Raw genomic sequence first — 19,332 nt, 5'->3', positions numbered from 1 at the left:
AGCTGGTTCTCGGCAGTGTCTTTTGCTCTTGTACCTTCTGCTCTCCATCCTGGTTCTAGTACCGTCAGCTGGTTCCGGGCAGAGCCTTTGGCTTAGGTGCCTCCTTCTGGGTATCCGAGTTCCACCAACGTCAGGTGGTCCTTGGTAGTGCTTTCAGGCACGGGTGCCTCCTGCTTAGTAACTGGGTTCCAGTAACGTCAGCTGGTCCTCGGTAGTTCCATTGGCTCTTGGACCTTCGGCTACCCATCCGGGTTCCAGTACCGTCAGCTGGTTCTCGGTAGTGTCTTTTGCTCTTGTACCTTCTGCTCCCCATCCTGGTTCCAGTAACGTCAGCTGGTTCCGGGCAGAGCCTTTGGCTTAGGTGCCTCCTTCTGGGTATCCAAGTTCTGCCAACGTCAGGCGGTCCTTGGTAGTGCTTTTTAGCATGGGTACTTCCTGCTTAGTAACTGGGTTCCAGTAACGCCAGCTGGTCCTCGGTAGTTCCATTGGCTCTTGGACCTTCGGGTAGCCATCCGAGTTCCAGTTCCATCAGCTGGTTCTCGGCATTTTCTCAGCCTTCTTGTACCTTCTGCTACATTTCCAAGTTCAAGACCCTAAAGACGACGACCCAGAAGACCACCCCTAAGATGACGACGACACCAGAGACGACAACCACTGAGATGACGACGACCCTGGAGACGACGACCCTGAAGACCACCCCGATGACGACGACGACGATGACGGCGGAGACGATGACGCTGGAGACGACGACCCTGGAGACGACGACCCTGGAGACGACGACATGGAAGACCGAGAAGCAGAAGAACAAGAGGCTGCAGAACAAAAAGCAGAAGAACATTAAGCATAACACTTAATATCAGAGCAAAAGATATTATCTAAATTATATGCAGAAGAAGACTAAGCAGTGTATGGGGGTGAGTCTGTTCCTCCTCGTGGTGCCCCTGGATAAAGCCTGATGCTGCAGGCCAAACTGAACGCGGACAAATGTAACTTTTGTGACAGGCAGAACGGAAGGTGTAATCTTCAAACTTTTATAGATAACAACTACGGGAATGCCTGTCACAAATGAGAATATGATGAAGAAGTAGAATAGGAAGAATAATAATAGTTGAATAAAATGAATATGAAGAATGTAATAAAAAAAAAAATGAGGTAGAAGATGAAGAAGAAGATGAATAAGGTGAAGAAGAAGTTGATGTCAAAGATGCTGATGATGATGAAGATGAAAGTGTGGGAAAAGTAAAAAAAAAAGGTGAACGGCGTGGAATGGTGAAACATCAATATCTGACAAAATAAAAAAAATCTTAACATAGTCAATATCTTTGTAACTCCGAACGTCTTAAAAAAAAAATTAAAATTCCTGCTATTCTATTTGATTGGGCTAAACCTCTATGCCTTTAATGTCTCCGCCACCTCCCCAAATACATCCTGCATTATTCTTAGTTGTTTTCCTTCATGTAGAATGAACCTACAAGGAAATAAAGGGTTTATTTTAATTCCGATATTTTCGTCCCATTGACTTACATTGGGATCGGGTATCGGTATCGGCGATATCCAATATTTTTTGAATATCGGCCGATCCAATCCGATACCGATACTTTCCGATATCGGAAGGTATCGCTCAACACTAATAATAACCCAAGTGGTTTGAATATCCACTATTGCGTCAAGTGAACTACAGGACAAGATAGGTCAGACAATGCCCTCTCAAAAGCCCTACCTGCCCGTGGAGGCTGGCACCCTAGAGACACTATGCAAGAATGTCGCCCACGCTCACCATCGTCTAGCTCTTTATTAAGGGTACCGTCACACAGTGGCATTTTGATCGCTACGACGGCATGATTCGTGATGTTCGAGCGATATATCTGTGACGTTCCAGCGATCTCGTTGTGTCTGACACGCTCCTGCGATCAGGGACCCCGCTGAGAATCGTACGTCGTAGCAGATCGTTTGAAACTTTCTTTCGTCATCTAGTGTCCCGCTGTGGCGGCATGATCGCATGGTGTAACAAAGGTGTGCACGATATTGTATACGATGTGCGCATAGTGACCAACGGCTTCTACATCGCACATACGTCATGAAATTATCGCTCCAGCGTCGTACATTGCAAAGTGTGACAGCAGTCTACGACGCTGGAGCGATATTGTTACGATGCTGGAGCGTCACGGATCGTGCCGTCGTAGCGATCAAAATGCCACTGTGTGACGGTACCCTAACTCATGATTAATTAACACATTCATTGACTCTGAGTTTAGACAAATGTCTTTTTAGTTCAGTTTGGGTCATAACTATCAACATTGATCCTGAAAATCAACTATTTAAAGAGCATCATAACTATTATACTTTTTTTATTTAAATGACACTTTACGGAAGGAGCCTGGGTCCTGAAACCCTCACCGATCGCCCCAAATATGGCAGAGTATTGTGCAGTGTGTGACCCAGGAGTGCACAGCTCTTGTTCATGAGAGAACGCAAAACAGAGTATGGATATAATAGATTGTATTACTTTCTAATGCGTCTTTACATTTGGCCATATATTAAATGCTATGGTATTGTCATTAATCCATTTTTTATTCTCTCATTGTTTTGATAAATGAACAAGAAGCTAACTTTGTAAATAACCACATAAAACCATGATAGCAGAACGTGGTTGCACGTATCTCCAGCAACATGACAAGTCTACGGCTCTTCAAGAGGTTCTTGACTTTGAACAATCCCTATTTTACATTTCTGACTTTGAGAGCCACATTCAGCTGTGCAAGAAGGTCGCAAGCCACATCCAGCTCCTGTCTCCCCTCACAGTAGTGGCAACTAAAGCCCCCATTACGGGTATAATGATAACCAAAGCTTTTCAACACAAAGCAGTATACCAAGATCCAGAGATTCCCACCATACCCCCATTCAGCATTCTTCCATCACGCACTCCCAACACAGTCACATCCAGCTTCAAGCACCTCCTGTGACCGGTAGCATCATCCTGTCTCCAGCATACCATACTTACATTATCTCTAAACCCCCAACACCAGTAGATGTGCACCCAGATCTGCTCTTCTCTGCAGGGCTACGCACAAAGTTCACCATTTTGAGATGTGCTCTTCATACCAGTTAACTAAATCTGGAGCTAATGCACCAAACTGGCAGACAGCGGCGAGCCTCAATTCATGGGACTGCAAGCCACATGTGGCTCCCAAGCTACAGGTTGGAGACCCCTGTATTAGAGGGTCCCTTAACAATAGTTTCATCACAAAGTGTCTACCTGCCAGAAATTGGAGGAATCAGCTATTATTCCAGGGAAATCTGACAGTAAGTATTCAATCTCTCTCACTCGCCACCACAGAGGAAATGCAGAGTTACACAGTGCCCATTCACATCAATGGTTAGTATATAATGCAGCAAAGGACAAGACTTCTAGACCTTTAGTGCCCACTATGAATCCATTCATACCAGTCTCACTCAGCAACCACCTCCAATTCCTTTGCCCCCAGCTAAACAATGTTGCACCCTCCTTGACCATACAGTAAGTACAGTATCCTACCTGCATCAGAGATTCGTAGGGCCTGTTCAGGGCCACCAAGTTGAGATTTCCAATGACCGGCAGAGGCATAGGTCCAGGGGGCATCTTTGTTGTGCTCTTCCTAATTCCATTTATCCAATAGATGAATAGTGCAATGAAAATTGCCAAAAAATAGGCAATGAAAGCCATAGCGAAGTACTGGTAAGGTTCCGTTCTGATTGTGCTGCTGCCCTTATATTTATACACTTGGGCTTATTTATATGTATATATGCTACATATGTTGATTTTTACTAGAGCACAAATAAACTATAATTAACTGATTGGTCAATGGTCATTTACCTTGGTCAGACAATCTTGGCATTGCTGTTCTTGTTTTTACATACATAGCATTGTGTATTTCATCCAAATAAATGTTGGCCAAGTGCGTTATAACGTGATGTGTACATTGAGATAAAGGAAAATGATTTGCAGTTTTTTATCTTATCTGTTCTGCAGCTGTACCAGTGCCAAGGGGTAGAGTTCACATACTAATGTTTGGGGACATGAATGAATCTATTTGCAGTTATAGCAGGATGAACTTTATATCTATTTTACTGGAGCCTTTTGCACTAGATTTTGTGTAATAAAGTTTTAATAAATTACCAATGTAATCAGCTACACAGAATTTGGTGGTTTATACATATTAGTCCAAAAAAAATCAAGAACACATTCCACTATATTAATACACAAGAGGCCTAACAACTATATAAATCAGGCCACAGAATGTTTAAGTTCAAAGAAATATAAATTTATTATTGATAAATAGAATAAAACATTACTTTCACTAAATACAAAGAATGCCTCCAATCCAATGTCCGGCTTTATATGCAATGCAGGTATACAGCAATAGCAGGTTTAATATTGTATAATACGTTTTTAATAATTACCCTGTATCTATGGCTGAAAGTTATATATTGATATGCTGGAGGGTTACTGGTGAACACAAGAAGATCTGTTACACCACGATGTATCGTATCTATGTCCATATACCTGACTATAAAATGGCTTGTAAAATTTATATCAAAAGTACAAATTAACCCATCTCAGGGTACAGAAAATCGACCATAAATATTGCCACATAGCCTGTAGCATACGGTACCTAGCTCATAAGGTATGTCTGATAGCCTATAGGGCTTATCTCGAAACATAAGGAGATCTATCTTAATCCTGACCACATACTCCTATGCAATACGGCACCTAAGTGGTAAGTATATCAAATTGCGCAAAAAATAAGCCACCAGAGCTCAACTCCTAAGGTTTGTTCAATGGCCAATAAGGCCTAATTCATAACATAAAAAGGTCCATCTTAACGTGACCACATATCTCAATTTATGCGACACCCAAGTGGTAAGATGTATCAAGTAGCGCAAATACAAAAGCCACCAGCTAACTAATCCGAAATCATAATTACCTCTGCACGCACTTTACAAAGCCGGTGTGATACCCCTACGCGCGTTTCGATATGTCTCTTCTTCCGGGGGCGTGTGTATAAAGAGAGGAAATGAGGGTCTATTTAAATGACTCTCCAGCCAATAGCCATAACACCGAAAAGAACACACATTCAAGTAGGGACACTATCACTATATTGTGCGCCAATACAAGATGACGTAAATAACAAGTGCCGCGTTGCTAAGTTACCAGATCGCCGCATTGCTAAGTTACCAGGTCGCCGCGGAATGCGCAGATGCGGAAGTGCGCTGTCATAGTGTATTCGTAATCTCTTGTGTAACCAAGCAACCGAGGCACGCATCATGAGTAGGTACGCATGCGCAACAATAAAACATAAATGCCATAATATTCTTTGGTGCAAGTGGGGCCGCCGACCCTAAACGATCCAGATATCTGGTGCCGTATTATTGAATTGCCCAACCGGCGTATACCATTGGCATATCTACCCCACATGATACACATGCAGTGCGCAACTGCGGAAGCGCGATTACATAGCGCGATCGTCATCTGTCACGTAACCAGGCAACCATAACGCTGGCCGTGAATAAGTGCGCATGCGCAAAAATATACATCCCACAAGTACCCGTGTCGCCAAGTAACCATGACGCCTACAGCGTGCGAGATAACAAGTGACGGCACAAATTTGGAAATAAGCGCAGCCAGAAGGCAGCGCATAACCCAGCGACCACAGATGCAATCCACAAATGCTATCCGCACATAAAGTGATCTGACAAGGTAAGCATAAATTGAACACAAAATCAATGGTAAAAAGCTGACCACCAACCACTTAAATAAGCCACGTTGCCAATAATGTTAGACTGCCTTATTTAAATGACATCTTGATAAGTTACCATAGCAATCTTCTGTACGGATCTAATAACGGCAGGGAGGCTATATTTGTAGTGTATCGCGTTGACTAGGTAGCCCTGACAACTGCAATCTAAAATCAAGCCCTAACCGTAACAAAATAAAAAACAGAATTTAGCACTACTTATATCGTGCATAATTAAAAAGAACTTACTTCATTATAAGCCATAGACTATAAATCAAGACTATATCAGCTAACCCATTAGCTAAGCGTACTGCCAAAGTCATTACATAGAGCTTGAATAATTGAAGACCACTACAAAGACAACCATTCATGCGCCATATGACTTAGATTACGCCAAAAGTTGCTTCATACGTCTAGTGAAATATAAGAAATATAAATAAAATTTTAAAGCTGATTGAAGGCCAATTGCTAAGATGCAACTCAAATGTTGCCCTCAATAATGTGTGCTATAAATGTTGGATGTGATTATTTGTTGTGCATCAAGGGAAGCGGGATCATTGGCGCATGTAAATACGAGAGCCCATGCTAAAGGATCCACGCACCCCCGGGACCGACCACACCAGCACACCAGCCATAAGGGGTGGGGCGCGGGAGTGATACCTTGGCCAGGGGCGAGAAAACCCAGCATGTGGCACACGCTGCCATGCGCACACCAGCTTCCCTAAGAATGATGATAAAATACTGTGAAGTAATTGATGTGAAGCATATATTTACGAGCAAAAAAAGGGGGGTTGGTAGTGACAATACCATTCCTAAAGTGCTAGTGCTGATGTTTATAAATGTGTTAAACACCTACAATCTGGACAATACATCATAAAGTCCAGGTAGGTAATATAATGTGACAAAATATATCCCATTACACAGATGGCACGGGACTATACAGAAAAGAAAGTGCTAAGTGCAAGAAAAAGACTTATACATTTATAGACAACTTTTGCTAAATCACATTTCTCATGATGTTCATTTGAGGAAAAATATATTCCGTTGTACTTCATAATGGTCCAAAATCTGACATCACTCTAAAGTTCACAATGCAAGGTCATCGTTGGCAGGCAGAATAGGTGCAAGTCAGATGTCTGTTTTTGCTCATGGATTCATTTCGGTGCAATGTCATCTTTGGCAGACAGAGCGAATGCAAGTCAGATGTCTATCTTTGCTCATGGATTCATCTCGGTGAATGATGTAAGGCTGGAGCTCAGTGGATGGTCAATACTATAAACTAATGACGTGAAAGAAAAAAGAAAAACATTAAAATCAACACTATAACTAAACCCACAAAACCCATAAAACTGTACCAGACATAACTATAAAGAAAGGAAAGACAATTACAGAAAAGCTCCAAAGCCAAAGGTTTCATTAAGACCTTGAGGAGCCATAGTGCCCAATCTATATATCCACCGACTTTCGACTTGGGCCAGGATTTTGCCGATGTCCCCTCCCCGTATCCCCATGTTGACAGCATCTATGCCTCTCACTATCAAGCCCGTAGCACTGCATGCATGGTATTTTTTGAAATGTCTAGGCAAAGTATTTAGACTAGTTTCATCACCTACAGCCTTAGCCTTCTCGATATCCATGCAGAGTTCTCTTATTCGAATTTTTAATTCACGGGTAGTGAGACCAATATAGATTTTGCCACATGGGCAGGTGGTGTGATAGATGACTCTTCAAGTCGAACAAGTAATATATTTCCTAATGTCATAATGTTTAGTTCCATCGAAATTAACAAAACTCTTGGTTTTGATAGTATTGGAGCAGGCCTTACACAGGCCACATGGGTGGAAACCCGCGTTGGTCACCTTTTTGGATTTTTTATTTGATCCTGCTGGGTCATAAAAACTGTGTACCAGGGTATCAAAAAGATTTTTCGATCTTCTAGCCGTTATCTGTGGCTTTTTCGGTAGAACCCTTTTTAAAATCGGGTCAGTAAACAGCACATCCCAATGTTTGGTTATAATTTCACGAAACTGGTGCCATTTGTTGTGGAATGTAGTGATCAATCTAACTTGGTCAGAATCAGCTTTCCTAGCAATGATCTGTCCACTAGTCCCATACAACAAATCCGCCCTAGAACTCTTATTTGCCCTCACAAAGCCTCTTCTAATTGTTCTCCTGCTGTACACCCTTTCCTGAAAGCGGTCGGCAAGATCGCGTGACTGCTCGATAAAGTCTTCTGTGTTGGTACATATTCTTTTCGCTCTCAAAAATTGTCCCACTGGGATCCCCCGGATTGTAGCTTGAGGATGGGACGATGTTGCATGTAAGAACGAATTTGAGGCTGTGGGCTTTCTATATAAGTTTGTATAGAGATTGCTATTTACGTCAGCACTGACAAAAAGATCTAGGAATTCCACCTTACGGCCAAACTTGAAAGTAAGTTTGACGTTAACTTCATTATCATTCAGATGATTCATGAATGCAGTTAAATCACCCACAGCGCCCTCCCATATGAACCAGATGTCATCAATATACCTCATCCAGCCAGAAACCTGGCTGGAATGAGGTATAGGTTCACTGACAAAAAATTGAAACTTTGACCTGCACCAGAACTGGGCAAAGGGAGAGTGTGTGTCTCTGGAAGAAGTTAAGCCTTGCACAGGTAAGACAGTGCAAGGCATGTTCTGAGAGATACTTGGAACCACTGAGTAATTGAGATATGATTGTTAGTGGTCTCATATTCACATTACTCAGTCCCATTACTCCGAAAGGTGTGGCTAATATATAGAATTCCATCAATGAAAGATAACCTTTATTTTTCATAATTAAAAGTGAAAAATTACCACTGTAGTCCCCAAATTATCCAAATATATAATAACCCAAGTGGTTTGAGTATCCACTATTGCGCCAAGTGAACTACAGGACCAGATAGGTCAGACAATGCCCTCTCAATAGCCCTACCTGCCCGTGGAGGCTGGCACCCTAGATACACCATGCAAGAATGTCGCCCACACTCACCATCGTCTAGCCCTTTATTAACTCATGATGAATTAACACATTCATTGACTCTGAGTTTAGACAAATTTCTTTTTAGTTCAGTTTCGGTCATAACTATCAACAGTGATCCTGAAAATCAACTATTTAAAGAGCATCATAACTTTTATACTTTTTTTTATATTTTAATGACACTTTACGGAGGGAGCCTGGGTCCTGAGACCCTCACCGATCGCCCCAAATATGGCAGAGTAATGTGCAGCGTGTGACCCAGGATAGCTCTTGTTCATGAGAGAACGCAAAACAGAGTATGGATATAATAGATTGTATTACTTTCTAATGCGTCTTTACATTTGGCCATATATTAAACGCTATGGTAATGTCATTAATCCATTTTTTATTCTCTCATTGTTTTGATAAACGAACAAGAAACTAACTTTGTAAATTACCACATAAAACCATGATAGCAGAACATGGTTGCACGTATCTCCAGCAACATGACAAGTGTACGGCTCTTCAAGAGGTTCTTGACTTTGAACAATCCCTGTGTTACATGTCTGACCTTGAGAGCCACATTCAGCTGTGCAAGAAGGTCGCAAGCCATATCCAGCTCCTGTCTCCCCTCACAGTAGTGGCAACTAAAGCCCCCATTATGGGTATAATGATAACCAAAGCTTTTCCACACAAATCCCCCTGAAGCAGTATACCAAGATCCAGGGATTCCCACCATACCCCCATTCAGCATTCTTCCATCACGCACTCCCAACACAGTCACATCCGGCTTCAAGCACCTCCTGTGACCGGTAGTATCATCCTGTCTCCAGCATACCATACTTACATTATCTCTAAACCCCCAACACCAGTAGATGTGCACCCAGATCTGCTCTTCTCTGCAGGGCTACTCACAAAGTTCACCATTTTGAGATGTGCTCTTCATACCAGTTAACTAAATCTGGAGCTAATGCACCAAACTGGCGGACAGCGGCGAGCCTCAATTCATGGGACTACAAGCCACATGTGACTCCCAAGCTACAGGTTGGGGACCCCTGCATTAGATGGTCCCTTAACAATAGTTTCATCACAAAGTGTCTACCTGCCAGAAATTGGAGGAATCAGCTATTATTCCAGGGAAATCTGACAGTAATTATTCAATCTCTCTCACTCGCCACCACAAAGGAAATGCAGAGTTACACAGTGCCCATTCACATCAATGGTTAGTATATAATGCAGCAAAGGACAAGACTTCTAGACCTTTATTGCCCACCATGAATCCATTCATGCCTATCTCATTCAGCAACCACCCCCAATTCCATTGCCCCCAGCTAAACAATGTTGCACCTTCCTTGACCATACAGTAAGTACAGTATTCTACCTGCATCAGAGATTCATAGGGCCTGTTCAGGTCCACCATGTGGAGATTTCCAATGACCGGCAGAAGCATAGGTCCAGGGGGCATCTTTGCTGTGCTCTTCCTAATTCCATTTATCCAATAGATGAATAATGCAATGAAAATTGAAAAGTATACCAACACATCGGCTCTAGCCAAGAAGTAGGCAATGAAAGCCATAGCGAAGTACTGGTAAGGGTCCGTTCTGATTGTGCTGCTCCCCTTATATTTATACACTTGGGCTTATTTTTCCTACATGTGCTAATTTTTACTAGAGCACAAATAAACTATAATTAACTGATTGGTCAATTGTCATTTACCTTGGTCAGACAATCTTGGCTTGGCCGTTCTTGTTTTTACATACATAGCATTGTGTATTTCATCCAAATAAATGTTGGCCAAGGTGTGTTATAACGTGATGTATCCAGTGGGATAAAGGAATATGATTTGCAGTTTTTTATCTTATCTGTTCTGCATTTGTGCCAGTGCCAAGGGGTAGAGTTCACATACTAATGTTTGGGGACATGAATGAATCTATTTGCAGTTATAGCAGGATGAACTTTATATCTACTGTGCTGGAGCCTTTTGCACTAGATTTTGTGTATTACAGTTTTAATAAATTACCAATGTAATCAGCTAAACAGAATTTGGTGGGCAAAAGGTTGAAAAGATTTTCCAATTGTAGAGATGTCTGACAATTACATCTATGGGAACCTAGAAGTTGCGTCTCCAACATTGGTCTACATTGAAGAAAGAGAACCTCATCGAAAAAATTGTGCCAGGTATTCCACAAAGGACATGATCTACAGAATACGCCCAGTACCTACAGCATTACCTATATTTAATTCAGGAGGACCAATCAAGGTAATGCATGTTGTGAATAGTAATATATGTTTTTTCAATTGAATCTGGATAAAATTGTATTCCCAGCAGAGGCGTCGTAAAGAAATTGAAAACCTTTTCTTGCTTTCCATCACCGATTGCAGCTGATCTCTAGAAGCTCAGCAGTGATGAGAATAGATTAGTATTGAAGAACGTTTTGGTCGAAACAGTGGTTAAAGTGAACCTGTCAGCAGGATTGTGCTCAGTAACCTACAGACACCTACAGTCAGTTTGGCACCATTACACTAATTAAAATGATTCCTTGGTTGATGAAATCTGTCTTGTGGTTGTTGTTTAATCTTTATTTGCAGTCTTCAGTTAATGAGATTCTGGTGGTTCTGGGCGGCCTGTGGGTGGGTCTGTAGAAGTGTTCTATGTGATGCTCTTCTTAGATATAAATCCTTATAGGTTTATGACAGGATGCTTTAGAACCTGCCCCGTATTTTACATACAGAATATACTATTCTTTGAAAAAAAAAAATTACATTCATCGGCACGGTGGCGGCGCCTGCACTGTAGCATGATACAATGTATAATGTGCATATATTCATTTTGTTTAAGCATTTTGCTTTGTTAAAAAAAATCATCTTAATCAAAATAGCGTTGGTGGCTGCGCCTGCGCAGTAGCACCAAGAGATTCTACTGCACAGGCACCGCCGGCACCACCATTTTGGTAGAGGAAAAAAAATGTAGGCTCCATCAATGCGATAGATGCTAGTGCACAGGCGCTGCCACTAACGTCATTTCGATCATGCAATTTTTTTTTCCAGTAAAGTGGCATCGGTGGTGGCGCCTATTCATTAGCATCTATTGCATTCCAATAAATGCTGCTGCACAGGCGATGCCAGCAACATCTTTTTCTCTACCAAAATGGCAGCGGTTGCTGAATGCCCGCTCTCATTTTACCTTGGGCATATTATTACTAAGACAACACAGGGTGAGGGTAAAACAGTGATGCAATACTTTATTGATCCACAAAAACAGGCAAATAACACAGAGAACAGTCCCAGCACAATACTCCAGATGGTTCACATTACAGAGTCTTATTATTCTGCTCACTCACCAGGAAAACAGCAGCTGTGACTTCATAGCTTCTTTGTCCAACTACACCACCTATGGCATGAATAGAGAGGAGGTAACAAAACGCATAGGAAGATGACAATCCATTGGGGTACAAGGTCAGTTGACCAGAGGATCACAACCTGGCTTCTCCGAACATCTCCATGGAGCCAGGTGACCAGTGGGTCACATTCCCCACAACCCCAAACGTATCCATGGTTCAACGATGGTCAATGGAGCTGAATTCTTCCTGCCTGGGACAGGGTCCCTAAGCTGTCATCCTGTGGAATGTCAAATCTGTGTCCCTCGTGATGGAGCGATGATGTTCTGACTGCTGTCTTATAAAGTGCATCTGATTCTTTGGATGTCTGGATGTCTTGGCTGACTCTGTGTATGATTGTATATTTCTCACTTATATAGCTAAAATAGCTGCTATCCTTAAAGGCAGCATTCACAGGTAAGGGGGAAGAATTATGACAAGATCAACTCACATTCTTTAATTATTTAATTTATTTGCATAGTTTTTCTTCCTCTATTTTTCAAGTAAACAAACTGGCTGGCCTGGACAATGTGTAATCAACATATCAGCAAATATCATTGTTCAATGACCCTGTATTACTAGTCATCCAGTATAACAGCACAATATGTTACAACAAATTGTCAACTTACAAGTCAATATTACAGGTTTATACGAACAAAAGTCTGTGTTTTCTTGACCAACCAAAAAGAAACACATACTTTCAAAAGTCAACTTATAGATAACAGTCTATTCCTCTTGGCTTGCTGAAAATAGACGTCTGGTTAATAAAGATAAAATACTGTGTCATCACAAGGAGTTTAATCCACATCTTGAATCAACACTACTGCAACTCTAAGGCCTACTCTAAATGATAGACTTGGAGAAAATTGCTAGACATGATAAACACTTTCTGTGCAGTGTTTCGGCTGGGACGGATATGGTTACCAATGTTAATCAATCTTGAACCTATTCAGATAGTCAAGCAGTACTAGAGGCTGAGACTGTGAAGATGGTAAACCAGAGGATGGAAGTCAAGACAGAGGGTTTAAGTGAAGCTGAAAATAATTGGTTGATATACAACCTTGACTCTTTTTGCTCACAATTTTGTGGGAAGATCACATATCTCCAGTGTGCAAAATTTTGCATTATAATCGACTATGTAGGCTTGTTGTAGCTGACGTAATTCTGTGGCCATTCATGCGATTTATTAGGATGGATATTTGGAATTACCTGATAGTATATTTGTGAATATTATATTATGATCTGTATATATATTTGTATTAAAGTGGTGGTGACTGATGGCTTGTTATATTATTTATCCTTTTATTATTTTTGTTATTATTATTATGTTTTTAAATATTTGCATTTATTCATTTGTATTTATAATTATTCATCATTTATTATTCAGTGATCAATATTTTTATATTATTCATTTATTTATTTTGTTATTATTTATTTTTTAATTAACTATTTTTTTCATTTACTATAATTCTTTTATTTTTTTTTACCTATTTTTGTGTGTATATATGCATGCATGTATGTGCTTAGCATGTATATGCACGTAAGTGCATGATTTCTTCATTATCATATTATTTTTTTCACCATTTTCAATTCACACTCTTTACAGGGTGGGCCATGTATATGGATACACATACAGTGCCGACAAGTAGTATTCAACCCCCTGCAGATTTAGCAGGTTTAATAAGATGCAAATAAGTTAGAGCCTTCCAACTTCAAACAAGAGCAGGATTTATTAACAGATGCATAAATCTTACAAACCAAAAAGTTTTGTTGCTCAGTTAAATTTTTATAAATTTTAAACATAAAAGTGTGGGTCAATTATTATTCAACCCCTAGGTTTAATATTTTGTGGAATAACCTTTGTTTGCAATTACAGCTAATAATCGTCTTTTATAAGACCTGATCAGGCCGGCACAGGTCTCTGGAGTTATCTTGGCCCACTCCTCCATGCAGATCTTCTCCAAGTTATCTAGGTTCTTTGGGTGTCTCATGTGGACTTTAATCTTGAGCTCCTTCCACAAGTTTTCAATTGGGTTAAGGTCAGGAGACTGACTAGGCCACTGCAACACCTTGATTTTTTGTCTCTTGAACCAGGCCTTGGTTTTCTTGGCTGTGTGCTTTGGGTCGTTGTCTTGTTGGAAGATGAAATGACGACCCATCTTAAGATCCTTGATGGAGGAGCGGAGGTTCTTGGCCAAAATCTCCAGGTAGGCCGTGCTATCCATCTTCCCATGGATGCGGACCAGATGGCCAGGCCCCTTGGCTGAGAAACAGCCCCACAGCATGATGCTGCCACCACCATGCTTGACTGTAGGGATGGTATTCTTGGGGTCATATGCAGTGCCATCCAGTCTCCAAACGTCACGTGTGTGGTTGGCACCAAAGATCTCGATCTTGGTCTCATCAGACCAGAGAACCTTGAACCAGTCAGTCTCAGAGTCCTCCAAGTGATCATGAGCAAACTGTAGACGAGCCTTGACATGACGCTTTGAAAGTAAAGGTACCTTACGGGCTCGTCTGGAACGGAGACCATTGCGGTGGAGTACGTTACTTATGGTATTGACTGAAACCAATGTCCCCACTGCCATGAGATCTTCCCGGAGCTCCTTCCTTGTTGTCCTTGGGTTAGCCTTGACTCTTCGGACAAGCCTGGCCTCGGCACGGGAGGAAACTTTCAAAGGCTGTCCAGTCCGTGGAAGGCTAACAGTAGTTCCATAAGCCTTCCACTTCCGGATGATGCTCCCAACAGTGGAGACAGGTAGGCCCAACTCCTTGGAAAGGGTTTTGTACCCCTTGCCAGCCTTGTGACCCTCCACGGTCTTGTCTCTGATGGCCTTGGAATGCTCCTTTGTCTTTCCCATGTTGACCATGTTTGAGTGCTATTGACAAGTTTGGGGAGGGTCTTAAATAGTCAGAAAAGGCTGGAAAAAGAGATAATTAATCCAAACATGTGAAGCTCATTGTTCTTTGTGCCTGAACTACTTCTTAATACTTTAGGGGAACCAAACAGAATTCTGGTGGGTTGAGGGGTTGAATAATAAATGACACTCTGAAATTTTTTTTCCCAATTTAAAAAAAAATAAACAAATAAATAACATTCTTTTTTGCTGCAGTGCATTTCACACTTCCAGGCTGATCTACTGTCCAAATGTCACAATGCCAAGTTACCGTATATACTCGAGTATAAGCCGACCCGAGTATAAGCCGACCCCCCTAATTTTGCCACAAAAAACTGGGAAAACTTATTGACTCGAGTATAAGCCTAGGGTGGAAATGCAGCATTTACCGGTGAATTTCAAAAATAAAAATAGATAATTATTTCCCCATAGCTGTGCCATATAGTGCTCTACACCGTTCATATTTCCCCATAGCTGTGCCCCATATAGTGCTCTGCACCGTTCACTGTGCCCCATAGCTGTGCCATATACAGTGCTCTGCACCGTTCATTGTGCCCCCTAGCTGTGCCATATACGGTGCTCTGCACCGTTCACTGTGCCCCATAGGTGTGCCATATACGATGCTCTGCACCGTTCACTGTGCCCCATAGGTGTGCCATATACGATGCTCTGCACCGTTCACTGTGCCCCATAGGTGTGCCATATACGGTGCTCTGCACCGTTCATTGTGCCCCATAGATGTGCCATATACGGTGCTCTGCACCGTTCACTGTGCCCCATAGCTGTGCCATATACGGTGCTCTGCACCGTTCACTGTGCCCCATAGATGTGCTCCATATACGGTGCTCTGCACCGTTCACTGTGCCCCATAGATGTGCCATATACGGTCCTCTGCACCGTTCACTGTGCCCCATAGATGTGCCATATACGGTGCTCTGCACCGTTCACTGTGCCCCATAGATGTGCTCCATATACGGTGCTCTGCACCGTTCACTGTGCCCCATAGATGTGCTCCATATACGGTGCTCTGCACCGTTCACTGTGCCCCATAGATGTGCTCCATATACGGTGCTCTGCACCGTTCACTGTGCCCCATAGATGTGCTCCATATACGGTGCTCTGCACCGTTCACTGTGCCCCATAGATGTGCTCCATATACGGTGCTCTGCACCGTTCACTGTGCCCCATAGATGTGCTCCATATACGGTGCTCTGCACCGTTCACTGTGCCCCATAGATGTGCTCCATATACGGTGCTCTGCACCGTTCACTGTGCCCCATAGATGTGCTCCATATACGGTGCTCTGCACCGTTCACTGTGCCCCATAGATGTGCTCCATATACGGTGCTCTGCACCGTTCACTGTGCCCCATAGATGTGCTCCATATACGGTGCTCTGCACCGTTCACTGTGCCCCATAGATGTGCTCCATATACGGTGCTCTGCACCGTTCATTGTGCCCCATAGATGCTCCACATTAATCTGTTCTGCCGCTGCTACTGCTGCAATAAAAAAAAAAAACACATACTCACCTCCCTTGATTGCAGCTCCCGGCGCCTCCATCTTCCCGGCGTCTCTGCTCTGACTGATCAGGCAGAGGGCGCCGCGCACACTGTATGCGTCATCGCGCCCTTTGACCTGAACAGTCAGAGTGCAGACGCCGGGAAGATGGAGACGCCGGGAAGATGGAGCGACGCCCGGCGGCTGGAACGTGGACAGGTGAATATAACATACTCACCTAGTCCTGGCGATCCTCGCGCTGTCCCTCTGCCTGGTCTTCGGTGCCGCAGCTTCTTTCTCTATCAGCGGTCACCGGCACCGCTGATTAGAGAAATGAATAAGCGGCTCCGCCCCTATGGGAGGTGGAGCCGCTTATTCATTTCTGTAATGAGCGGTCCCACGTGACCGCTGAAGAGAGGAAGAAGCTGCAGCGCCGAAGCCCGTGGGACGGCAGGGACAGCGCGAGGATCGCTGGGACTAGGTAAGTATGCCTCAGCGCCCTCACCCCCTCACCCGCCGACCCCACCGCTACCGTGACTCGAGTATAAGCCGAGGGGGGCACTTTCAGCCCAAAAATTTGGGCTGAAAATCTCGGCTTATACTCGAGTATATACGGTAATTCCAAATGTGTAAACCTGCTAAATCTGCAGGGGGTTGAATACTACTTGTAGGTAGGGTTGAGCGAAACGGGTCGAACATTTTCAAAAGTCGCCGACTTTTGGCGAAGTCGAGTTTCATGAAACCCGATCCGACCCCTGTGCGTTGTCGGCCATGCGGTACGCGACTTTCGCGCCAAAGTCGCGTTTCAATGACGCGAAAAGCGCCATTTCTCAGCCAATGAAGGTGAACGCAGAGTGTGGGCAGCGTGATGACATAGGTCCTGGTCCCCACCATCTTAGAGAAGGGCATTGCAGTGATTGGCTTGCTGTCTGCGGCGTCACAGGGGCTATAAAGGGGCGTTCCCGCCGACCGCCATGTTACTGCTGCTGATCTGAGCTTAGGGAGAGGTTGCTGCCGCTTCGTCAGAAGCAGGGATAGCGTTAGGCAGGGTCCATTAACCACAAAACCGCTTGTGCTGTAGCGATTTCCACTGCCCAACACCACCTTCGGTGTGCAGGGACAGTGGAAGCTACATTTTTTTTTTTTTCCTCAGCGCTGTAGCTCATTGGGCTGCCCTAGAAGGCTCCCTGATAGCTGCATTGCTGTGTGTACGCCGCTGTGCAAACCAACTGCTTTTTTCAAAGCACAAATCCCCTTGTTCCTTCCTTTCTGCACAGCTATCTTTTTTGTTTGTCCACACTTTTTATTTAATTTGTGCATCAGTCCACTCCTTATTGCTGCCTGCCATACCTGGCTGAGATTACTGCAGGGAGATAGTAATTGTAGGACAGTCCCTGTTTTTTTTTTTTTTTTTTTGTGGGAGATTAAGATTGGCATTTCTGCTAGAGTGCCATCCCTGTGTGTGCCATCTCTCACTCAGTGGGCCATAGAAAGCCTATTTATTTTTTTGCTTGATTTGGGTTATAAAATCTTCCTGAAAAAATCACTACATCAATCAGTGAGAGAAAAATATTGGCCTCAGGGCTTGTGTGCCACTCCTGACTCCTGTGTGTGCCATCTCTCACTCAGTGGGCCATAGAAAGCCTATTTATTTTTTTGCTTGATTTGGGTTATAAAATCTACCTGAAAAAATCACTACATTAATCAGTGGGAGAAAAATATTGGCCTCAGGGCTTGTGTGCCACTCCTGACTCCTGTGTGTGCCATCTCTCAGTCAGTGGGCCATAGAGAGCCTTTTTTTTTTTTTTTTTGGTTTCTAAATTGTCATTGAAAAAAATCATTTTATTTTATTTGGTTTCTAAATTATTCCTGAAAAAATCATTGTATTTTATTTTGTTTATAAAGTCTCCCTGAAAAAAAAAAAAATAGGTGGGAGATTAATATTGCCCTTTCTGCTTGTGTGCCAGTCTTGACTCCTGGGTGTGCCATCTCTCTCTCTCTCTCTCTCTCAAATTGTGGGCCATAGAAAGCCTATTAATTTTTTTGCTTGATTTGGGTTCTAAAATCTACCTGAAAAAATCACTACATCAATCAGTGGGAGAAAAATATTGGCCTCAGGGCTTGTGTGCCACTCCTGACTCCTGTGTGTGCCATCTCTCAGTCAGTGGGCCATAGAAAGCCTTTTTTTTTTTTTTAATTTGGTTTCTAAATTGTCATTGAAAAAATCATTTTATTTTATTTGGTTTCTAAATTATTCCTGAAAAAATCATTGTATTTTATTTTGTTTATAAAGTCTCCCAGAAAAAAAAAAAAAAGGTGGGAGATTAATATTGCCCTTTCTGCTTGTGTGCCAGTCTTGACTCCTGGGTGTGCCATCTCTCTCTCTCTCTCTCTCTCTCCCAAATTGTGGGCCATAGAAAGCCTATTAATTTTTTTGCTTGATTTGGGTTCTAAAATCTACCTGAAAAAATCACTACATCAATCAGTGGGAGAAAAATATTGCCCTCTGGGCTTGTGGGCCACTCCTGACTCCTGTGTGTGCCATCTGTCACTCAGTGGGGCATAGAAAGCCTTTTTTTTTTTTATTTGGTTTCTAAATTGTCATTGAAAAAATCATTTTATTTTATTTGGTTTCTAAATTATTCCCGAAAAAATCATTTTATTTTATTTTGTTTAGAAAGTCTCCCTGAAAAAAAAAAAATAGGTGGGAGATTAACCCCTTCGCAACATGCGCCGTACTAGTACTGCGCTGCCGGCACTGCATTAGTGCCAGCAGCAGTACTAGTACGGCGCACCGATCACC

At 42.7% G+C, this 19,332-nt stretch overlaps 1 protein-coding gene across 1 annotated transcript in view; it reads right to left on the bottom strand.

Annotated features, from left to right (window-relative positions):
• The window catches only part of LOC138645174 (cytochrome P450 2K1-like), an 82,873-nt gene extending 72,531 nt beyond the window's left edge, over nucleotides 1-10,342 (bottom strand). The window contains exon 1 of the mRNA XM_069734273.1: nucleotides 10,138-10,342. Within this exon, the coding sequence (XP_069590374.1) occupies nucleotides 10,138-10,332 (195 nt within the window). The 5' untranslated portion in view covers nucleotides 10,333-10,342. The remainder of the gene's footprint in view (nucleotides 1-10,137) is intronic.
• Between the last annotated feature and the right edge of the window lie 8,990 nt (nucleotides 10,343-19,332).

Source organism: Ranitomeya imitator, chromosome 7 (assembly GCF_032444005.1).
Source record: "Ranitomeya imitator isolate aRanImi1 chromosome 7, aRanImi1.pri, whole genome shotgun sequence".
Classification (NCBI taxonomy): domain Eukaryota; kingdom Metazoa; phylum Chordata; class Amphibia; order Anura; family Dendrobatidae; genus Ranitomeya; species Ranitomeya imitator.
This window is presented reverse-complemented; position numbering and strand designations above follow the sequence as displayed.